Genomic DNA, 25,000 nt, shown 5'->3' with positions numbered 1-25,000 from the left:
CCCCAGATTAAACATCTAACCCTTTAGAACCCTCAGATTAAACATCTAACCCTTTAGAACCATCAGATTAAACATCTAACCCTTTTAGAACCCTCAGATTAAACATCTAACCCTTTAGAACCATCAGATTAAACATCTAACCCTTTAGAACCCTCAGATTAAACATCTAACCCTTTAGAACCCTCAGATTAAACATCTAACCCTTTAGAACTATCAGACTAAACATCTAACCCTTTAGAACCCTCAGATTAAACATCTAACCCTTTAGAACCCTCAGATTAAACATCTAACCCTTTAGAACTATCAGACTAAACATCTAACCCTTTAGAACCCTCAGATTAAACATCTAACCCTTTAGAACCCTCAGATTAAACATCTAACCCTTTAGAACCATCAGATTAAACATCTAACCCTTTGGAACCCTCAGATTAAACATCTAACCCTTTGGAACCCCTCAGATTAAACATCTAACCCTTTAGAACCATCAGATTAAACATCTAACCCTTTAGAACCATCAGATTAAACATCTAACCCTTTAGAACCATCAGATTAAACATCTAACCCTTTAGAACCCTCAGATTAAACATCTAACCCTTTAGAGCCATCAGATTAAACATCTAACCCTTTAGAACCATCAAACTAAACATCTAACCCTTTAGAACCATCAGATTAAACATCTAACCCTTTAGAACCCTCAGATTAAACATCTAACCCTTTAGAACCATCAGATTAAACATCTAACCCTTTAGAACCATCAGATTAAACATCTAACCCTTTAGAACCCTCAGATTAAACATCTAACCCTTTAGAGCCATCAGATTAAACATCTAACCCTTTAGAACCATCAGATTAAACATCTAACCCTTTAGAACCCTCAGATTAAACATCTAACCCTTTAGAGCCATCAGATTAAACATCTAACCCTTTAGAACCCTCAAATTAAACATCTAACCCTTTAGAACCATCAGATTAAACATCTAACCCTTTAGAACCCTCAGATTAAACATCTAACCCTTTAGAGCCATCAGATTAAACATCTAACCCTTTAGAACCATCAGATTAAACATCTAACCCTTTAGAACCATCAGATTAAACATCTAACCCTTTAGAACCCTCAGATTAAACATCTAACCCTTTAGAGCCATCAGATTAAACATCTAACCCTTTAGAACCATCAGATTAAACATCTAACCCTTTAGAACCATCAGATTAAACATCTAACCCTTTAGAACCCTCAGATTAAACATCTAACCCTTTAGAACCATCAGATTAAACATCTAACCCTTTAGAACCATCAGATTAAACATCTAACCCTTTAGAACCCTCAGATTAAACATCTAACCCTTTAGAGCCATCAGATTAAACATCTAACCCTTTAGAACCATCAGATTAAACATCTAACCCTTTAGAACCCTCAGATTAAACATCTAACCCTTTAGAGCCATCAGATTAAACATCTAACCCTTTAGAACCCTCAGATTAAACATCTAACCCTTTAGAACCATCAGATTAAACATCTAACCCTTTAGAACCCTCAGATTAAACATCTAACCCTTTAGAGCCATCAGATTAAACATCTAACCCTTTAGAACCATCAGATTAAACATCTAACCCTTTAGAACCATCAGATTAAACATCTAACCCTTTAGAACCCTCAGATTAAACATCTAACCCTTTAGAACCATCAGATTAAACATCTAACCCTTTAGAACCCTCAGATTAAACATCTAACCCTTTAGAGCCATCAGATTAAACATCTAACCCTTTAGAACCATCAGATTAAACATCTAACCCTTTAGAACCATCAGATTAAACATCTAACCCTTTAGAACCCTCAGATTAAACATCTAACCCTTTAGAACCATCAGATTAAACATCTAACCCTTTAGAACCATCAGATTAAACATCTAACCCTTTAGAACCCTCAGATTAAACATCTAACCCTTTAGAGCCATCAGATTAAACATCTAACCCTTTAGAACCATCAGATTAAACATCTAACCCTTTAGAACCCTCAGATTAAACATCTAACCCTTTAGAGCCATCAGATTAAACATCTAACCCTTTAGAACCCTCAGATTAAACATCTAACCCTTTAGAACCATCAGATTAAACATCTAACCCTTTAGAACCCTCAGATTAAACATCTAACCCTTTAGAGCCATCAGATTAAACATCTAACCCTTTAGAACCATCAGATTAAACATCTAACCCTTTAGAACCATCAGATTAAACATCTAACCCTTTAGAACCCTCAGATTAAACATCTAACCCTTTAGAACCATCAGATTAAACATCTAACCCTTTAGAACCCTCAGATTAAACATCTAACCCTTTAGAACCATCAGATTAAACATCTAACCCTTTAGAGCCATCAGATTAAACATCTAACCCTTTGGAACCCTCAGATTAAACATCTAACCATCTAGAAAGAAGAGCAGTAAAAGGCAGTAAGAGTGAGATGGTACGAAGGAATACCAAGACTAAGATGATCAATTGACGCAACGAGACAAGGAGACACCGAAAGTGACTGAAAGACAGAAAGAAGCAGGAGAACAGAACAAGAAGAGGGAAGTGGAGAGGAGGTGGAGAAGCGGATTAGAAAAGAAGGAGATAAGGAAAGGAAGAGAGGATACTCACCAGCCGGTCGTGAGGGTGGGTGCCGCAGTAACTGCTGCTCTGGGGTCCGTGGGAGGAGTTACCCAGCATGCCGCTGTAACCAGGCTGGTTCATACCGCTGGAGGAGCTCCACGGGTCAGCACTGTGGTGACCGTCTAGAGGAGGAAGAGAGGGGCGCATGAGGGTACAATCCTGGAGTATAGACTTACCATCACAACATACCCTGCTATCTGGATACACAATGTTAACAACAGGCCCATCCCTGCTCCGGTGCCACACAGCTCTTGTGTTATTCCATGATAGTTTGCCTCTCATTGTGTCATTGTGGATCAGTGTAACAGGTCAGAAAAAAGCTGTCCCCATCATCATCCATCTATATTTAAAGACCAAAGGGAGCATGTATGAGGTTGGTTAAAGTATAATCATTCTATTAAGGAGGAATAGAGTTGTTGAAGAGAAATGCTCCAGTTTACCTGACATGAAGAAGGAACTGGGAAACCCTCCGGTGGGGGGTTTGGAGGAGGGGTACACCGGTGAGTCCCTGTTGTAGTCAGCCGTGCTGGCAGACGGGGCATATACCTGGAGAGAGAGAGAGAGGGAGAGAGAGAGAGAGATACAGAGAGAGAGAGAGATACAGAGAGAGAGAGAGAGAGAGAGATACAGAGAGAGAGATACAGAGAGAGAGAGGAGAGAGAGAGAGAGAGAGGAGAGAGAGAGAGAGAGAGAAGTTAGACACCTTACAGTTTACATGCGGAGAGACAGAGAGACGGGGTCAGACGGGACACCTTACAACAAGTTGCAATGTCATTGGCTTAGATAACAAGTAGACCAAACAATGAGCACCTGAGGTTCATAGATAGCAAGATCTGATATCTCATGTCTGATAGCAAACATTCATCGTACGTTAAGATCCACAGGGTGAATATCTGGAACAACGAGCAGTCTGAAGTCATCAACAGAGTCTGAGTTTTACTTAAGGTCTCATCATGGAGCTAGACACATTAGATATGACATGCCTCAGAACAACACCCACCAACCACTGCTTTGCGATGTTTGAGTGATGAGAATATAAGTGTGTGTGTGTGTCTGTGTGTGTGTGTGTGTGTGTGTGGTGTGTGTGTGTGTGTGTGTGTGATGAGAATGCAGAAATGAGGAAAATACACAGAAACGTGCTAGTTACAGCAGGAAACAGCCTTCCCAGGCAACTTGGCCTAGCTATCTCTGAGTGTGTGTGTGTGTGTGTGTGTGTGTGTGTGTGTGTGTGTGTGTGTGTGTGTGTGTGTGTGTGTGTGTGTGTGTGTGTGTGTGTGTGTTGTGTGTGTGTGTGTGTGTGTGTGTTGTGTGTGTTGTGTGTGTGTGTGTGTGTGTGTTGTGTGTGTGTTGTGTGTGCGTGTGTGGTGTGTGTGTGTGTGTGTGTTGGGAATAGAGTTGACGGAAGCAGAGAAGCCAGATCGGAAGCTCGGAGGCTCTCAGGACATCATATCATTCGTGTGTGTGTGTGTGTGTGTGTGTGTGTGTGTGTGTGTGTGTGTGTGTGTGTGTGTGTGTGTGTGTGTGTGTGTGTGTGTGTGTGTGACATCTTAGCCATGGCAGCTGGTGCTGAGACCAGAGATTTGCGTCAGACAGACAGCTAGCCAGCGTCATGCTAACTAGGCTCGCACGCTAACGGGACACCCCCCCCCCCCCCCCCCGCCGCCCCGAGGCAGAGCAGACTACCCAACACAACTCGGTTACTATGGTAAAACCAGCTCTATTAGGTCCAGAGAACAAGTTAACCTTCTGAAAAATATAAAGAAAATATTTCACATGTATTCTTTTATAACAACAGGACAAAAACATCATACTCCCTGACCGTTTTGAAGAATAAAACTTGTTCGTCTGAGTGAAAAAGTGAAACAAAAATTACTCCAAAATACTAGATCATACTTGTTCCAAGCCACATAATCTGTTTTCTATAATATAACGGAGTCTGGGAGCAAAACACAAATCACAAAACCACAATACAAATTTGTTGTATTGTGGAAATAGCCTCTTTACACTGGCAAAGAATTGTAGAATTGAGTGCACTGCACAGACAGCTGGGATGCTTAGTTCCCATGAAGCAGAGCGGTGTCCGTCCGTGTGCCTGCCTGCCTGCCTGCCTGCCTGCCTGCCTGCCTGCCTGCCTGCCTGTCTGTCTGTCTGTCTGTCTGTCTGTCTGTCTGTCTGTCTGTCTGTCTGTCTGTCTGTCTGTCTGTCTGTCTGTCTGTCTGTCTGTCTGTCTGTCTGTCTGTCTGTCTGTCTGTCTGTCTGCCTGCCTGCCTGCCTGCCTGCCTGCCTGCCTGCCTGTCTGTCTGCGTGTGTTCAGGCCTGGGAATGCTATTAGTCTCTAGTCTGTCTATGAGGGGATACTTTAGGAATATTTTCCTCTCTTCCCACTGGAGACCCAAACGGCTTTGCTCCGCTCTGATCATAAAACCACATTCATGGAGACGCTGATTGACACACACAGGGACGGACACACACACACACACACACACACACACACACACACACACACACACACACACACACACACACACACACACACACACACACACACACACACACACACACACACACACACACACACACACACACACACACACACACACACACACACACACAGGGACGAACAGACACGCAGAGACACACCACCATGCATGCATACAAACACTCGTGATCACACACACGTGCGCACACACACATTCTTAAGTACACACAATCGCACTCAGACACAAAGGCATGTGACCAACATATGAAGTTAAAAACTGATGTTCCATGCAGACGTGGTTTTCCAGCGAGTCTGAGTTTTCAGACAGTTCTTTAGACATGGCTGGGGCTGGGGATTAGGGGTTAGGGCTGGGGGTTAGGGGTTAGGGCTGGGGGTTAGGGCTGGGGGTTAGGGGTTAGGGCTGGGGGTTAGGGGTTAGGGCTGGGGGTTAGGGCTGGGGGTTAGGGGTTAGGGCTGGGGGTTAGGGCTGGGGGTTAGGGCTGGGGGTTAGGGCTGGGGGTTAGGGTTAGGGGTGGGGGTTAGGGTTAGGGGTTAGGGGTTAGGGTTAGGGGTTAGGGGTTAGGGCTGGGGGTTAGGTTTAGGGGTTAGGGGTTAGGGGTTAGGGGTTAGGGCTGGGGGTTAGGGTTAGGGGTTAGGGGTTAGGGTTAGGGCTGGGGGTTAGGGGTTAGGGCTGGGGGTTAGGGGTTAGGGCTGGGGGTTAGGGCTGGGGCTGGGGGTTAGGGTTAGGGGTTAGGGCTGGGGGTTAGGGTTAGGGGTTAGGGGTTAGGGGTTAGGGCTGGGGGTTAGGGTTAGGGGTTAGGGGTTAGGGTTAGGGCTGGGGGTTAGGGGTTAGGGCTGGGGGTTAGGGTTAGGGCTGGGGGTTAGGGCTGGGGGTTAGGGTTGTGGGTTGGGGTTATGGTTAGGGCTGGGGGTTAGGGTTAGGGTTAGGGGTTAGGGTTAGGGCTGGGGGTTAGGGCTGGGGTTAGGGCTGGGGGTTGGGGCTGGGGTTAGGGCTGGGGGTTAGGGCTGGGGGTTAGGGCTGGGGCTGGGGGTTAGGGCTGGGGGTTAGGGTTAGGGCTGGGGGTTAGGGTTAGGGCTGGGGGTTAGGGTTAGGGCTGGGGGTTAGGGCTGGGGGTTAGGGTTAGGGGTTAGGGCTGGGGTTAGGGTTAGGGCTGGGGTTAGGGGTTAGGGCTGGGGGTTAGGGCTGGGGCTGGGGGTTAGGGCTGGGGGTTAGGGCTGGGGCTGGGGGTTAGGGCTGGGGGTTAGGGCTGGGGGTTAGGGCTGGGGCTGGGGGTTAGGGCTGGGGGTTAGGGCTGGGGGTTAGGGCTGGGGCTGGGGGTTAGGGCTGGGGGTTAGGGCTGGGATATGTGGTGAGAGTTAGACAGAGGGCTCTCAGGAAGTATGACGTGTTACTGTGGGTGTTTTTCAATATGCTCCGAGCATCAAATCAAAGTGAAACGGAGCACAGAAGGCATTTCTCAGATGCATCTATTCAAGCTTCACCAAAAGTAAACACAGAAATATGATGAAACCACGTAAATAAAAAAAAACAACAACGCAAAATTTATAAAAATCGATGGCGACCATTATTTGGGCTAAAACGACAGAACATAAACTCCGCCTTCAAATGTGACTTTGATAGAACACAGAGGGTTTGGCAGATGGCCAGGAGAACTCTACCTGCCCCAATGCGGTAGTAGTAGTGCCAACTGTAAAGTTTGGTGGTGGAGGAATAATGGTCTGGGGCTGTTTTTCATGGTTCGGGCCCTTTAGTTCCAGTGAAGGGAAATCTTAACGCTACAGCACACAATGACATTATAGACGATTCTGTGCTTCCAACATTGTGGCAACAGTTTGGGGAAGGCCCTTTCCTGTTTCAGCATGACAATGCCCCCCCCCCCCCGTGTACAAAGAGAGGTTTATACAGAAATGGTTTGTCGAGTTCGGTGTGGAAGGACTTGACTGGCCTGCACAGAGGCCTGACCCCATCTAACACCTTTGGGATGAATTGGAACGCCGACTGCGAGCCAGGTCTAATCGCCCAACATCATTGCCCGACCTCACTAATGCTCTTGTGGCTGAATGGAAGCAAGTCCCCTCAGCAATGTTCCAACATCTAGTGTAAAACCTTCCCAGAAGAGTGGAGGCTGTTATAGCAGCAAATGGGGGGGGGGGACCAACTCCATATTAATGCCCATGATTTTGGAATGAGATGTTTGACGAGCAGGTGTCCACATACTTTTGGTCATGTAGTGTATTTATTTTACTGTCGTAGCTAACGTGTATACTGCTGTGTCGTCACAGTACATGGACACACACAGGCTTTATTCAAGGTCAGTGGAAGGTCATTAGTAAAAACAGAAAAAAAAATAATGGCCCTAGCTAACTGCCCTGCGGTACACCACACTCAACTGAATTTGCATTAGAGAGGCTTCCATTAAAGAAACCCCTCTGTGTTCTATTAGATAGGTAACTCTCTACCCACGATAAGCTCCCTTTTGCTAGTAGACAAGAAGGGTCATTATCTATGCATTATCTATGCTGATGTTCTACGTTAACGTTATGCTAAAGTATGTTGCAAGCAAATGTATATAATTTTAAACACAAGTTGCCTAGCTAGCTAGCTACTTTCGTTAACCGCATTTCTTTGTCGCTAAATACTGTAGTACAAAACAGAAACGGATTAACAGTCTCAATTGCATTACTTACAATTAATGTAACGTTAAACTAAATCAGATTGTTTGACATGTAACATTAGTTACTGAGGGTAGTCGTGATCCTGGAAAGTCAAGCAATTAAATGAGCAGCATAATGACGCAATTTGGCCTTCCCTGTTGATAGAGCATGGTGTGTGCAACGCCAGGGTTGTGGGTTCGATTCCCACGGGGGGCCAGTACAAAACATTTTATGAAATGTATGCATTCACTACTGTAAGTCGCTCTGGATAAGAGTGTCTGCTAAATGACTAAAATGTAATGTAAATGTAATTTACTCTAAAAGGACAAAGGTAATGCAGTAGCGTGGGCAGTGCTTCTCAAATGCAAAATGTGTGTGTTCTTCTAATAAGAACATATGAGAGGAAGAACTCACTTGAAAATTGGGGAGTGTGAAGCACGGTAGCATGTACGTTAAGAAACACCCCTATGTCTCTCTCCAGACAGGCACATGACAGAGAGACCTTTATACAGATGCACCTGTTACCAAGGCCCAACGCCAGGGGTTGGGGGTCAATTCCATTTCAATTCAGTCAATTCAGGACGTAAACTGGAATTCCAATTCCAAGTCCTCAGGCCATTTGGAAGATAAATTATCTCTAGGGTTCCTGTACCAGTTCCTCTTGGGAATGACGTAAGTACTACTGTATAAAGAGAGAGACACAGAAGCCTTTCGTTGGAAAAATAGTACTGGGTGAACTGTTTATTTTGTTTCTGGGGGAATGCTATTTCTGGGGGACTGCTATTTCTGGGGGAATGCTATTTCTGGGGGACTGGTTTGATGATATTTGAGAATCAGCATCTGAGTCTCTCAAGGTCTTTTTGAGCAGGTCTCTTATTAAAGCAGGTCTCTTTGAGCAGGTGACCTCTTTAGATAGAGTGGATAATAAACTAGACAGTTAGAGGTGACCTCTTTAGATAGAGAGGATAATAAACTAGAGTCCAGGAGAGGTGACCTCTTTAGATAGAGAGGATAATAAACTAGACAGTTAGAGGTGACCTCTTTAGATAGAGTGGATAATAAACTAGAGTCCAGGAGAGGTGACCTCTTTAGATAGAGTGGATAATAAACTAGACAGTTAGAGATGACCTCTTTAGATAGAGTGGATAATAAACTAGACAGTTAGAGGTGACCTCTTTAGATAGAGAGGATAATAAACTAGAGTCCAGGAGAGGTGACCTCTTTAGATAGAGAGGATAATAAACTAGAGTCCAGGAGAGGTGACCTCTTTAGATAGAGAGGATAATAAACTAGACAGTTAGAGGTGACCTCTTTAGATAGAGAGGATAATAAACTAGAGTCCAGGAGAGGTGACCTCTTTAGATAGAGAGGATAATAAACTAGAGTCCAGGAGAGGTGACCTCTTTAGATAGAGAGGATAATAAACTAGAGTCTAGGAGAGGTGACCTCTTTAGATAGAGAGGATAATAAACTAGAGTCTAGGAGATGTGAACTCTTTAGATAGAGAGGATAATAAACTAGACAGTTAGAGGTGACCTCTTTAGATAGAGAGGATAATAAACTAGAGTCCAGGAGAGGTGACCTCTTTAGATAGAGAGGATAATAAACTAGAGTCTAGGAGAGGTGACCTCTTTAGATAGAGTGGATTATAAACTAGAGTCTAGGAGAGGTGACCTCTTTAGATAGAGTGGATTATAAACTAGAGTCTAGGAGAGGTGACCTCTTTAGATAGAGAGGATAATAAACTAGAGTCCAGGAGAGGTGACCTCTTTAGATAGAGAGGATTATAAACTAGAGTCCAGGAGAGGTGACCTCTTTAGATAGAGAGGATAATAAACTAGAGTCTAGGAGAGGTGACCTCTTTAGATAGAGAGGATTATAAACTAGAGTCCAGGAGAGGTGACCTCTTTAGATAGAGTGGATTATAAACTAGAGTCTAGGAGAGGTGACCTCTTTAGATAGAGAGGATTATAAACTAGAGTCCAGGAGAGGTGACCTCTTTAGATAGAGTGGATTATAAACTAGAGTCTAGGAGAGGTGACCTCTTTAGATAGAGAGGATTATAAACTAGAGTCCAGGAGAGGTGACCTCTTTAGATAGAGTGGATTATAAACTAGAGTCCAGGAGAGGTGACCTCTTTAGATAGAGAGGATAATAAACTAGAGTCTAGGAGAGGTGACCTCTTTAGATAGAGTGGATTATAAACTAGAGTCTAGGAGAGGTGACCTCTTTAGATAGAGAGGAGGATGAACTAGAGTCCAGGAGAGGTGACCTCTTTAGATAGAGAGGATAATAAACTAGAGTCTAGGAGAGGTGACCTCTTTAGATAGAGAGGAGGATGAACTAGAGTCTAGGAGAGGTGACCTCTTTAGATAGAGAGGATAATAAACTAGAGTCTAGGAGAGGTGACCTCTTTAGATAGAGAGGAGGATGAAGAACAGGCACAGAGAGAGATGGGGGAAGGTTGAGAGAGAGGGGGGAAGGAGAGAGAGAGTGAAGGAAAGCAGAGAGAAAGACAGACAGAAAAACACAAACAGACCCCACAGAGCCCCAGGACAGCATCACAAATAGACTCAACCAAATCATGAGAAAACAAAAAGATAATTACTTGACACATTGGAAAGAATTTACAAAGAGACAGAGCACACTAGAATACTATTTATCCCTAAACAGAGAGTACACAGTGGCAGAATACCTGACCACTGTGACTGACCCAAAATTAAGGAAATCTTTGACTATGTACAAGAAAAGGGCAACCAGTGACAAACACCACTGTAAATACAACCTATGTTTATTTGTTTTCCCTTTTGTACTTTAACTATTTGCACATCCTATATACACAACTGTATATAGACATAATGACATTTGAAATGACTTTATTCTTTTTGAACTTCTGTGAGTGTAATGTTTACTGTACATTTTATATTGTTTATTTCAGTTTTATTTATTATCTATTTCACTTGCTTTGGCAATGTAAACATATGTTTCCCATGCCAATAAATGGTTGTGCTAATATCTTTAGTTGTGAGATGAGTTGCTCCAACGTGTGGGACATCTGGTGAAAGCAAATCTTTCTTCCCTTTTCCTCCTCCTATAACACCCTTTCCCCTTCTTTCCTCCCTTCCTTCCCTCCACTCCGCTCATACCTTTCCACACCTTCCTGTGTCAAAACAAAGGCCTGTCCTGGTGGGTTGGTTAATAACTAGCTGGCTGTGGCAACACGGACACACTGTTATGGCAAAAACTTGTCAATGCCGGAACTCTGATATGTCATGGCAACTAGTGAAGCCGTGGGTCAGCTGTTTGTTCCCCTCACCCTCCTGCAACCGCTAATAACCCGTCCGCTAATAACCCATCCGCTAATAACCCGTCCGCTAATAACCCATCCGCTAATAACCCATCCGCTAATAACCCGTCCGCTAATAACCCATCCGCTAATAACCCATCCGCTAATAACCCGTCCGCTAATAACCCATCCGCTAATAACCCGTCCGCTAATAACCCGTCCGCTAATAACCCATCCGCTAATAACCCGTCCGCTAATAACCCGTCCGCTAATAACCCATCCGCTAATAACCCGTCCGCTAATAACCCGTCCGCTAATAACCCATCCGCTAATAACCCGTCCGCTAATAACCCGTCCGCTAATAACCCATCCGCTAATAACCCGTCCGCTAATAACCCGTCCGCTAATAACCCGTCCGCTAATAACCCATCCGCTAATAACCCGTCCGCTAATAACCCGTCCGCTAATAACCCATCCGCTAATAACCCGTCCGCTAATAACCCATCCGCTAATAACCCATCCGCTAATAATCCATCCGCTAATAACCCGTCCGCTAATAACCCATCCGCTAATAACCCATCCACTAATAACCCATCCGCTAATAACCCGTCCGCTAATAACCCATCCGCTAATAACCCATCCGCTAATAACCCATCCGCTAATAACTCGTCCGCTAATAACCCGTCCGCTAATAACCCGTCCGCTAATAACCCGTCCGCTAATAACTCATCCGCCAATAACTCATCCACCAATAACCCATCCGCTAATAACCCATCCGCTAATAACCCATCCGCTAATAACCCATCCGCTAATAACCCATCTGTCAATAACCCATCCGCAAATCCACGACTATTTGTGATAAAGTGGAAATCTGAGACCAGCACCTGACCCTAACCCGACCCTAATCCGACTCTAATCCGACCCTAACCCGACCCTAACCCGACCCTAACCGACCCTAACCTGACCCTAATCCGACCCTAACCCGACCCTAATCCGACCCTAACCCGACTTTAACCCGACCCTAACCCGACCCGACCCTAACCCGACCCTAACCCGACCCTAACCCATCCGCTAATAACCCATCTGTCAATAACCCATCCGCAAATCCACGACTATTTGTGATAAAGTGGAAATCTGAGACCAGCACCTGACCCTAACCCGACCCTAATCCGACTCTAATCCGACCCTAACCCGACCCTAACCCGACCCTAACCCGACCCTAACCGACCCTAACCTGACCCTAATCCGACCCTAACCCGACCCTAATCCGACCCTAATCCGACTTTAACCCGACCCTAACCCGACCCGACCCTAACCCGACCCTAACCTGACCCTAATCCGACCCGACCCTAATCCGACCCTAACCCGACCCTAATCCGACCCTAACCCGACCCTAATCCGACCCTAACTCGACCCTAATCCGACCCTAACCCACTGATATAGAAAATGCTGTACAGTTCCTGTTTTTCTCTTGAACATTTATTGAATAATTATGTTTTCCGTCAACATTTATTCATTTAGTCTTCCCTGTCCAGTCACAAGGCTAGAACCGCCTACTTAGTCTTCCCTGTCCAGTCACGAGGCTAGAACCGCCTACTTAGTCTTCCCTGTCCAGTCACGAGGCTAGAACCGCCTACTTAGTCTTCCCTGTCCAGTCACGAGGCTAGAACCGCCTACTTAGTCTTCCCTGTCCAGTCACGAGGCTAGAACCGCCTACTTAGTCTTCCCTGTCCAGTCACGAGGCTAGAACCGCCTACTTAGTCTTCCCTGTCCAGTCACGAGGCTAGAATCGCCTACTTAGTCTTCCCTGTCCAGTCACGAGGCTAGAACCGCCTACTTAGTCTTCCCTGTCCAGTCACGAGGCTAGAACCGCCTACTTAGTCTTCCCTGTCCAGTCACGAGGCTAGAATCGCCTACTTAGTCTTCCTTTCTTTTGCAGCCCTGTTGAGAAACAGAACGTATTTCACTATGCCAGGTTTCAGTCAGGTGATTCAGCGACAGGCCCGGGCAGTTCTGTAGCGCCATGACATCAACGCCGGAATGCAGAGAATTCTCTTTGCCCAAGCATCCCAAAATAACTTTCAGATTGGCGTGTATTTGGCGTGTATTTGGCGTGTATTTGGCGTGTATTTGGCACGCCTACCATTAGGCCCTAAATCTTAGTCTTACGCACTAATGACAGATAAAAAATAAAGAACAATCTCAATGTAGCCTATAGTCTTGCACACGAATTATACATTTATAGGATGTGTGTGTGTGTGTGTGTGTGTGTGTGTGTGTGTGTGTGTGTGTGTATTGCTACCCTGGTATATTAACCCCATAATTACTACAACACTAGAGTAGAGAATTAATCGCACACCAGGTTAAACCATAGGTATTAAACCATGGGTATTAAACCATGGGTATTAAACCACGGGTATTAAACCACGGGTATTAAACCACGGGTATTAAACCACGGGTAATAGACCACGGGTATTAAACCACGGGTATTAAACCACGGGTATTAAACCACGGGTATTAAACTACGGGTATTAAACCACGGGTAATAGACCACGGGCATTAAACCACGGGTATTAGACCACGGGTATTAAACCACGGGTATTAAACCACGGGTATTAAACCACATGTATTAAACCATAGGTATTAAACCATGGGTGTTAAACCACGGGTATTAAACCACATGTATTAAACCATAGGTATTAAACCATGGGTATTAAACCACGGGTATTAAACCACGGGTATTAGACCACGGGTATTAGACCACGGGTATTAAACCACGGGTATTAAACCACGGGTATTAGACCACGGGTATTAAACCACGGGTATTAAACCACGGGTATTAGACCACGGGTATTAGACCACGGGTATGTGATATTATAAACCTGAGTGGTTTAACATCATTTGAGGACACTGTACTAAATGGAAACATTATAGTCATTTAATGGAGAAACAAATAAACATACACACACACACACACACACACACACACACACACACACACACACACACACACACACACACACACACACACACACACACACACACACACACACACACACACACACACACACACACACACACACACACAGAGAGAGAGAGAGTTTCTACACTTGATCGGTAGCAGATGTGTTAGAATCCGTGCACTTGGAGAAGTAGTCAAGAAACCCGCACCCCAGTTCCCCAGCCTCTCCCATCTCCTCCTCTCTCCCCGCTGCACCTGTGCCGGGCCCCAGCAGCACTAACACACAGCAGACTGGGCTCTGTGGACTGAACCGGAACCAGCAGACTGGGCCCTGTGGACTGAACCGCAACCAGCAGACTGGGCCCTGTGGACTGAACCGCAACCAGCAGACTGGGCCCTGTGGACTGAACCGGAACCAGGAAGTCTAGCAGACTTCTTCTCACCACTCCTCCACCCCTCCCATTGTCCAGTAGTCTTCCTCCACCCTACTCATTGTCCAGTAGTCTTCCTCCACCCTACTCATTGTCCAGTAGTCTTCCTCCACCCCTCCCATTCTCCAGCAGTCTTCCTCCAGGAAGCTCATTAGAAAGTGTGTGTGTGTGTGTGTGTGTGTGTGTGTGTGTGTGTGTGTGTGTGTGTGTGTGTGTGTGTGTGTGTGTGTGTGTGTGTGTGTGTGTGTGTGTGTGTGTGTGTGTGTGTGTGTGTGTGTGTGTGTATGTGAGCGAGAGCATACCAAACCGGATAGAAATCCCACCCACCTCCAGCCCCCCACTTCCCCACGTCTGCCCTTTATTCTATCAACCCGCAGTAATGCTCTCCAGATGCAGCCCTACACAGTGTGTGTGTGTGTGTGTGTGTGTGTGTGTGTGTGTGTGTGTGTGTGTGTGTGTGTGTGTGTGTGTGTGTGTGTGTGTGTGTGTGTGTGTGTGTGCACAGGCTCTGGGCCTGGTGTTAGCATTAGATGCTAATTGATTCCATATGAGCCACAGCAAACCATGGGAGAGAAAAGGCACGGGGGGTGGAGGGAGAGAGAGAGAGAGAGAGAGAGAGAGAGAGAGAGAGAGAGAGAGAGGGGGGAGAGAGAGAGAGAGAGAGAGAGAGAGCACAGACTAGCCTAATACACCCCATCTGAAACTCACACCCTCAAATACACACAGCCACATCTACACATAATGCACACATGCTCAGAAAGCTGGACTCAACAATATTAATCTCTATCATCCACACACAAACACACACACACACACAAACACACACACCCACTCTCCTGGCTTCCCTGTGGCGCGGCGGGCTTCATGTTACGGTGCACCATGCTAGGACAAGTGTTTACCACCGCAGTGTGCACCTGTGTCTGAGGGCGCTAGAGTTTTCACAGGAAGTGGAGGGGACTCTGAGTCCCTCCGTCAGCGAGAGAGAGGGCTGCAGCGGAGGTTGGGGGTAGGCCAAGGCCATGGGGGGAGGCTAGAGGAGGAGAGGAGGAGAGGCCAGGTCAGAAGGGAGGGAAGTCACAGCCCTGGGGGTGATGTAGGCGGAGGCTAGGGTCCTGGTGGAGGAGGAAAAGAGGCCACATCAGGGGGTGGGGTGGGGGGGGGGGGGTCCCGGTGAAGTAAAGGGAGAAACAGGAAAAGGAACAACCATATTTGTCTCAGAGAAACACAACTTCCTGTTGAAATAGACTTCTTGTGGTCAGTCACTTAACATGCCTCCCAAATGGTGGTTATGGGTCCTGGTCTAAAGTAGTGCACTGTGTAGGGAATAGGGTGCCATTTGTGACTCAGCCTTGGTGGCCGTTTCTATAGTTCTCCTATCAAAATGAAAACTTTATGGACAAATCACTGACGACTCTAAATACAAAGTTAGAGATTCTAGGAGGAACTGGTGAACCAGCCACACCCAGGCAGTTAAAACTACACTCTGGGATTTAACAGATCAGAAGATCTCAGATTGTACCTTTACAGCAGGCTCTGACCCAAAGCAACAGAACCCTGACGTTCAGCAAGAGCTTTACTACTCACTGTTCCTGGGGCACACACATAGTCACTCACACAAACACCCAACCACAGTCACTCTAATACCCAACCACAGTCACTCTAATACCCAACCACAGTCACTCTAACGCCAAACCACAGTCACTCTAACGCCCAACCACAGTCACTCTAATACCCAACCACAGTCACTCTAATACCCAACCACAGTCACTCTAATACCCAACCACAGTCACTCTAATACCCAACCACAATCACTCTAACGCCCAACTACAGTCACTCTAATACCCAACCACAGTCACTTTAATACCCAACCACAGTCACTCTAATACCCAACCACAGTCACTCTAATACCCAACCACAGTCACTCTAATACCCAACCACAGTCACTCTAATACCCAACCACAGTCACTCTAATACCCAACTACAGTCAGGAGACAGTGAGCCTCCACTCTTAGCCTCCCCATCCTGTCTGTCACACTAACATACCTAGTCCAGGCTAACATACCTAGTCCAGGCTAACATACCTAGTCCAGCCTAACATACCTAGTCCAGCCTAACATACCTAGTCCAGCCTAACATACCTAGTCCAGCCTAACATACCTAGTCCAGGCTAACATACATAGTCCAGGTGAACATACCTAGTCCAGGTGAACATACCTAGTCCAGGCTAACATACCTAGTCCAGGCTAACATACCTAGTCCAGGCTAACATAACTAGTCCAGGCTAACATACCTAGTCCAGGTGAACATACCTAGTCCAGGCTAACATACCTAGTCCAGGTGAACATACCTAGTCCAGGCTAACATACCTAGTCCAGGTGAACATACCTAGTCCAGGCTAACATACCTAGTCCAGGTGAACATACCTAGTCCAGGCTAACATACCTAGTCCAGGCTAACATACCTAGTCCAGGCTAACATACCTAGTCCAGGCTAACATACCTAGTCCAGGCTAACATACCTAGTCCAGGTGAACATACCTAGTCCAGGCTAACATACATAGTCCAGGCTAACATACACAATGTGACTCAAGTCAAATGTTCGTTGTCACATGCTTGGTAAACAACAGGTGTAGACTACCAGTGAAATGCTGACTGACAGGACCTTCCCAACAATACAGAGAGAAAGACAATAGAGAAATAATTAAAAAGTAATTACACATAATAATAAAGGTAATAATAAATACACAATGAGAAACTACTGTATACCTTGGTTATATACAAGGGGTACCAGTACTGAGTCAATGAGTAATGTTAACTAGGCTATATATAATTTACAGAGTCGGTGTGCATTGGTACGAGGTAATGGAAGTAGATCTGTACGTATAACTAGGAATAAAGTGACATAGGAAACAGTAGCGGCAGTGTCTGTGATGAGTCAAAAATAAAGTTAGCGCCAAAAGGGTCAATGCAGATGGTCCGGGTAGCTGTTTGGTTAACTATTTCACTGACTACAAGTCTTATGGTTTGGAGTGTAGAAGCTGATGAGTGTCCTGTTGGTTCTAGACTTAGTGCATCAGTACCGCTTGCCGTGCGGTAGCAGAGAGAACAGTCTATGACTTGGGCGGTTGGAGTCTTTGACAATTTTTAGGGCCTTCCTCTGACACCGCCTGGTCTCTGATCTCCTCCCTATAGGCTTTCTCATCGTTGTCGGCGATGAGGCCTACCACCGTTGTGTCGATGGCAAACTTAATGATGGTGTTGGAGTCGTGTGTGGACACACAGTCGTGGCTGAACAGAGAGTATAGGAGGGGACTAAGCACGCATCCCTGAGGGGCCTCCGTATTGAGGGTCGGCGTGAAGGATGTGTTGTTGCCTAACCTCAGCACCTGGGGGCGTCCCGTCAGGAAGTCCAGGATCCAGTTGTACCGGACCACTTCCGTATTAACAAGTCACTGGTACTTCCTGTTTGAGTTTTTGCTTGTAAGCAGGAATCAGGAGGATATAATTATGGTCAGAGTTGCCAAATGGAGGGCGAGGGAGAGCTTTGTTCCGCGTCTCTGTGTGTGGATTAAAGGTGGTCTAGAGTTTTTTCGCCTCTAGTTGCACATGTGACATGCTGGTAGAAATGAGGTAAAAACAGATTTCAGTTTTCCTGCAATAGGTCTTCATTGTCTCCTCTGCACTGTGCAGAGACTCTTTTTGTTACTGATATCACCTGCTCAAGTGCTTATGTAATCTGTTCCTATACTCCTCATCCGCTAGCCTCCTCCTCATCCGCTAGCCTCCTCCTCATCCGCTAGCCTCCTCCTCATCCTCTAGCCTCCTCCTCATCCGCTAGCCTCCTCCTCATCCGCTAGCCTCCTCCTCATCCGCTAACCTCCTCCTCATCCGCTAGCCTCCTCCTCATCCGCTAGCCTCCTCCTCATCCGCTAGCCTCCTCCTCATCCTCTAGCCTCCTCCTCATCCGCTAGCCTCCTCCTCATCCGCTAACCTCCTCCTCATCCGCTAGACTCCTCCTCATCCTCTAGCCTCCTCCTCATCCGCTAGCCTCCTCCTCATCCGCTAGCCTCCTCCTCATCCGCTAGCCTCCTCCTCATCCGCTAGCCTCCTCCTCATCCTCTAGCCTCCTCCTCATCCGCTAGCCTCCTCCTCATCCGCTAACCTCCTCCTCATCCGCTAGCCTCCTCCTCATCCTCTAGCCTCCTCCTCATCCGCTAGCCTCCTCCTCATCCGCTAGCCTCCTCCTCATCCGCTAGCCTCCTCCTCATCCGCTAGCCTCCTCCTCATCTTCAAGCCTCCTCCTCATCCGCTAGCCTCCTCCTCATCCGCTAGCCTCCTCCTCAGCCGCTAGCCTCCTCCTCATCCGCTAGCCTCCTCCTCATCCGCTAACCTCCTCCTCATCCGCTAGCCTCCTCCTCATCCGCTAGCCTCCTCCTCATCCTCTAGCCTCCTCCTCATCCGCTAGCCTCCTCCTCATCCGCTAGCCTCCTCCTCATCCGCTAACCTCCTCCTCATCCGCTAGCCTCCTCCTCATCCGCTAGCCTCCTCCTCATCCGCTAGCCTCATCCTCTAGCCTCCTCCTCATCCGCTAGCCTCCTCCTCATCCGCTAACCTCCTCCTCATCCGCTAGCTTCCTCCTCATCCGCTAGCCTCCTCCTCATCCTCTAGCCTCCTCCTCATCCGCTAGCCTCCTCCTCATCCGCTAACCTCCTCCTCATCCGCTAGCCTCCTCCTCATCCTCTAGCCTCCTCCTCATCCGCTAGCCTCCTCCTCATCCGCTAGCCTCCTCCTCATCCGCTAGCCTCCTCCTCATCCGCTAGCCTCCTCCTCATCTTCAAGCCTCCTCCTCATCCGCTAGCCTCCTCCTCATCCGCTAGCCTCCTCCTCAGCCGCTAGCCTCCTCCTCATCCGCTAGCCTCCTCCTCATCCGCTAACCTCCTCCTCATCCGCTAGCCTCCTCCTCATCCGCTAGCCTCCTCCTCATCCTCTAGCCTCCTCCTCATCCGCTAGCCTCCTCCTCATCCGCTAGCCTCCTCCTCATCCGCTAACCTCCTCCTCATCCGCTAGCCTCCTCCTCATCCGCTAGCCTCCTCCTCATCCGCTAGCCTCATCCTCTAGCCTCCTCCTCATCCGCTAGCCTCCTCCTCATCCGCTAACCTCCTCCTCATCCGCTAGCTTCCTCCTCATCCGCTAGCCTCCTCCTCATCCTCAAGCCTCCTCCTCATCCGCTAACAACCTCCTCATTCGCTAGCCTCCTCCTCATCTGCTAGCCTCCTCTTCATCCGCTAGCCTCCTCCTCATCTGCTAGCCTCCTCATCCGCTAGCCTCCTCCTCATCCTCAAGCCTCCTCCTCATCCGCTAGCCTTCTCCTCATCCTCTAACCTCCTCCTCATCCTCTAGCCTCCTCCTCATCTGTTAGCCTCCTCCTCATCCGCTAGCCTCCTCCTCATCCGCTAGCCTCCTCCTCATCCGCTAGCCTCCTCCTCATCCACTAGCCTCCTCCTCCTCCTCATCCTCAAGCCTCCTCCTTATCAGCTAGCCTAATTACAGAGACAGCCTCCGTCTTGGGTTTGGGATGGTGGTGGCTTTGAACACCAGGCTAAGCTCTGAGTGAACCACGCGGGAGAGGGAGAGAGGGGAAGAGAGGATAGAGGAGAAACCCACAGGCCGACTTTCCTCTTTCCTCTGGAAAAACTGAAAGACCTCCATTTTTTGCTTGTTTACACTGCTGCCTCCAAATGAATTCAAGATGGTGGCTGGACTAGCGGAAACCATCGAGCGCCAGCAGGGATTTGATCAAAGACATTCGATTCAGCAATTTTGAGTTTTTAATTGACCACTAATTAGGTCAAATTAACCCGGCAACGGTTGGCCTCATTGCCAAATAATGCAAGAGCAGAGAGAGAGAGGGGAGTGTGTGTGTGTGTGTGTGTGTGTGTGTGTGTGTGTGTGTGTGTGTGTGTGTGTGCGTGTGTGCGTGTGTGCGTGTGTGCGTGCGTGCGTGTGTGCGTGCGTGCGTGCGTGCGTGTGTGTGTGTGTGTGTGCATGTGTACGTGTGTGTGTGTGTGTGTGTGTGTGTGTGTGTGTGTGTGTGTGTGTGTGTGTGTGTGGTGTGTGTGTGTGCATGTGTGTGTGCGTGCGTGCGTGCGTGTGTGTGTGCGTGTGTGTGTGTGTGTCACAGAAGCAGTCAGTCAAACAGACGCACCACTGTTATGGTGTGAGGGCCGAGCTGCAGAGGTCCTTACCTGGAACTACCAGGTTAATTAGGAAAGGATGTGTGGGAGGGTAACCGCAGTTTGTACTCTGGAGATGGGAGGGACAGGCTATGGCGTCTGTGCCCAGGGTAAAGGCCTTGTGACTAGGGTACAGACGCAGAGCCGTGGTGGAACACCTGGAGCAGGGCAACATGGTGTGTGTGTGTGAGTGTGTGTGCGTCTACTCTACAAAATCCATGACAGGATTTTGACGTGCCCTCGCTGCTTCACACCGGTGGATCTGATTGGTAGCTGATTGGTAGCTGGGAAGAGGGGGGGTGGGGCAGGGGGAAGAGGAGGGGAGGGGTGGGGCAGATGGGTGAGGCAGGGGGGTGGGGCAGGGGGAAGAGGAGGGGAGGGGTGGGGCAGATGGGTGAGGCAGGGGGGTGAGGCAGGGGGAAGAGGAGGGGAGGGGTGGGGCAGATGGGTGAGGCAGAGGGGTGAAGCAGGGGGAAGTGGGGGGGTGAGGCAGGGGGATGGGGGGTGAGGCAGGGGGAAAAGGAGGGGTGGGGTAGGTGGGTGAGGCAGAGGGGTGAGGCAGGGGGAAGGGGGGGTGGGGCAGGGGGAAGAGGAGGGGAGGGGTGGGGCAGATGGGTGAGGCAGGGGGGTGAGGCAGGGGGAAGAGGAGGGGAGGGGTGGGGCAGATGGGTGAGGCAGAGGGGTGAAGCAAGGGGAAGTGGGGGGGTGAGGCAGGGGGATGGGGGGTGAGGCAGGGGGAAAAGGAGCGGTGGGGCAGGTGGGTGAGGCAGAGGGGTGAGGCAGGGGGAAGGGGGGGTGGGGCAGGTGGGTGAGGCAGGGGGAAGAGGAGGGGTGAGGCAGGGGGAAGAGGGGGAGTGAGGCAGGGGGATGGGGGGTGAGGCAGGGGGAAGAGGGGGAGTGAGGCAGGGGGAAGGGGGGGTGGGGCAGGTGGGTGAGGCAGGGGGAAGGAGGGGTGAGGCAGGGGGAAGGGGGGTGAGGCAGGTGGGTGAGGCAGGGGGAAGAGAAGGGGGGAGTTAGCGAGCACTAGCAACGTCTGTAACACAGAAGGTCCAGGAAAGGAGATGTGCTTTACGGAACCTTCAGGCTCAATGCTGCTTTCTTCTCTCCCTGACGTTTCTCTGACAGGTAGGAGAGAGCAGCTACATGGTAGGCTCTGGGCAAACCTAGGGCACTATACAGGGAAAAGGTTGCGATTTGGGACGCAGTCCCATTTATTTTGGGGTTTGAGGGTATCAAAGGACTAGCCAGGGAGCAAAAGAAGAAGTGAAGAACCTCGTCCTAAGACAGAACCCCGTCCTAACACAGAACCCCGTCCTAACACAGAACCCTGTCCTAACACAGAACCCTGTCCTAACACAGAACCCTGTCCTAACACAGAACCCTGTCCTAACACAGAACCCCATCCTAACACAGAACCCCGTCCTAAGACAGAACCCTGTCCTAACACAGAACCCTGTCCTAACACAGAACCCTGTCCTAACACAGAACCCTGTCCTAACACAGAACCCCGTCCTAACACAGAACCCCGTCCTAACACAGAACCCCGTCCTAACACAGAACCCCGTCCTAACACAGAACCCTGTCCTAACACAGAACCCCGTCCTAACACAGAACCCCGTCCTAACACAGAACCCTGTCCTAACACAGAACCCCGTCCTAACACAGAACCCCGTCCTAACACAGAACCCACAGAACCCCGTCCTAAGACAGAACCCTGTCCTAACACAGAACCCACATAACCCTGTCCTAACACAGAACCCCGTCCTAATACAGAACCCCGTCCTAACACAGAACCCCGTCCTAACACAGAACCCCGTCCTAACACAGAACCCCGTCCTAACACAGAACCCCATCCTAACACAGAACCCCATCCTAACACAGAACCCCATCCTAACACAGAGCAGACGTACTGCATTGAAGCGTATTCTGACAGGGGGGCTGCAGAATAACACAATTTATCTCAATGAAGAGACACCCAACCACCCACCCCAAACAACCCAAACCACCCAAAATCAACCACCCACCCCAAACCAAACTAAGCTAGTACAGAGAGGTGATCCCAGTACAGTGCCGGCTAGTACAGAGAGGTGATCCCAGTGTCAGTGCCAGGCTAGTACAGAGAGGTGATCCCAGTACAGTGCCAGGCTAGTACAGAGAGGTGATTCCAGTACAGTGCCAGGCTAGTACAGAGAGGTGATCCCAGTGTCAGTGCCAGGCTAGTACAGAGAGGTGATCCCAGTGTCAGTGCCAGGCTAGTACAGAGAGGTGATCCCAGTACAGTGCCAGGCTAGTACAGAGAGGTGATCCCAGTGTCAGTGCCAGGCTAGTACAGAGAGGTGATCCCAGTACAGTGCCAGGCTAGTACAGAGAGGTGATCCCAGTGTCAGTGCCAGGCTAGTACAGAGAGGTGATCCCAGTGTCAGTGCCAGGCTAGTACAGAGAGGTGATCCCAGTGTCAGTGCCAGGCTAGTACAGAGAGGTGATCGCAGTACAGTGCCAGGCTAGTACAGAGAGGTGATCCCAGTACAGTGCCAGGCTAGTACAGAGAGGTGATCCCAGTGTCAGTGCCAGGCTAGTACAGAGAGGTGATTCCAGGACAGTGCCAGCCTAGTACAGAGAGGTGATCCCAGTGTCAGTGCCAGGCTAGTACAGAGAGGTGATTCCAGTACAGTGCCAGGCTAGTACAGAGAGGTGATCCCAGTACAGTGCCAGGCTAGTACAGAGAGGTGATCCCAGTACAGTGCCAGGCTAGTACAGAGAGGTGATCCCAGTGTCAGTGCCAGGCTAGTACAGAGAGGTGATCCCAGTGTCAGTGCCAGGCTAGTACAGAGAGGTGATCCCAGTGTCAGTGCCAGGCTAGTACAGAGAGGTGATTCCAGTACAGTGCCAGGCTAGTACAGAGAGGTGATCCCAGTGTCAGTGCCAGGCTAGTACAGAGAGGTGATCCCAGTGTCAGTGCCAGGCTAGTACAGAGAGGTGATCCCAGTACAGTGCCAGGCTAGTACAGAGAGGTGATCCCAGTGTCAGTGCCAGGCTAGTACAGAGAGGTAATTCCAGGACAGTGCCAGGCTAGTACAGAGAGGTGATTCCAGGACAGTGCCAGGCTAGTACAGAGAGGTGATTCCAGGACAGTGCCAGGCTAGTACAGAGAGGTGATCCCAGTACAGTGCCAGGCTAGTACAGAGAGGTAATTCCAGGACAGTGCCAGGCTAGTACAGAGAGGTGATCCCAGTGTCAGTGCCAGGCTAGTACAGAGAGGTGATCCCAGTACAGTGCCAGGCTAGTACAGAGAGGTGATCCCAGTGTCAGTGCCAGGCTAGTACAGAGAGGTGATTCCAGTACAGTGCCAGGCTAGTACAGAGAGGTGATTCCAGTACAGTGCTCTCTTGTGGAATGTATCTGAAATCATTACGATAGTTCTGTATAGAGTTCTATTGTTTATGCCGATCTATGGTTGAAACAAAAGCAAGCCAACAGAATGGAACAGCACAATATAAACCTGCTATTGTTGTTGTATTGTTTGGAAATCCCGTGTAATTGACAACAAAAGCAAATGAAGGAATTTATTTGTGAGTCTTGTGTGTTTTGATTGTGAGAAGGGGAAAGACGAGCTTGGACTGAAGCTTAGTCCGGGTTTGACGCGGGTAGGACCGTCATTTTCAATAAGAATTTGTTCTTAACTGACTTGCCTAGATAAATAAAGGTTAAATAAAATAAAATACACATTTAGAGAGATGCAGAAACACCCAGGCAACGAGATAGGAATGTGTACTATAGACGCTGAGAGATGTAGAGACCCAGGCAACGAGATAGGAATGTGTACTATAGAAGCTGAGAGAGATGCAGAGAGACCCAGGCAACGAGATAGGAATGTGTACTATAGAAGCTGAGAGAGATGCAGAGACCCAGGCAACGAGATAGGAATGTGTACTATAGAAGCTGAGAGAGATGCAGAGACACCCAGGCAACGAGATAGGAATGTGTACTATAGAAGCTGAGAGAGATGCAGAGAGACCCAGGCAACGAGATAGGAATGTGTACTATAGAAGCTGAGAGAGATGCAGAGAGACCCAGGCAACGAGATAGGAATGTGTACTATAGAAGCTGAGAGAGATGCAGAGACCCAGGCAACGAGATAGGAATGTGTACTATAGAAGCTGAGAGAGATGCAGAGACACCCAGGCAACGAGATAGGAATGTGTACTATAGAAGCTGAGAGAGATGCAGAGAGACCCAGGCAACCAGATAGGAATGTGTACTATAGAACACTGACAAACACCAC

At 48.4% G+C, this 25,000-nt stretch overlaps 1 protein-coding gene across 5 annotated transcripts in view; it reads right to left on the bottom strand.

Moving 5' to 3' along the window:
- LOC106572331 (transcription factor 4) overlaps positions 1-25,000 on the bottom strand; it is a 536,793-nt gene that overhangs the window by 77,042 nt on the left and 434,751 nt on the right. For all 5 annotated transcript variants that reach the window (XM_082956961.1, XM_082956962.1, XM_082956953.1 and 2 more), the window contains 2 exons: positions 3,093-3,198; positions 2,641-2,774 (listed from right to left, as the gene is read on the bottom strand). In XM_082956961.1, coding sequence (XP_082813087.1) covers positions 2,641-2,774; positions 3,093-3,198 — 240 coding nt within the window. The remainder of the gene's footprint in view (positions 1-2,640; positions 2,775-3,092; positions 3,199-25,000) is intronic.

This window comes from Salmo salar, chromosome 01, assembly GCF_965601325.2.
Source record: "Salmo salar chromosome 01, fSalSal1, whole genome shotgun sequence".
NCBI lineage: Eukaryota > Metazoa > Chordata > Actinopteri > Salmoniformes > Salmonidae > Salmo > Salmo salar.
This window is presented reverse-complemented; position numbering and strand designations above follow the sequence as displayed.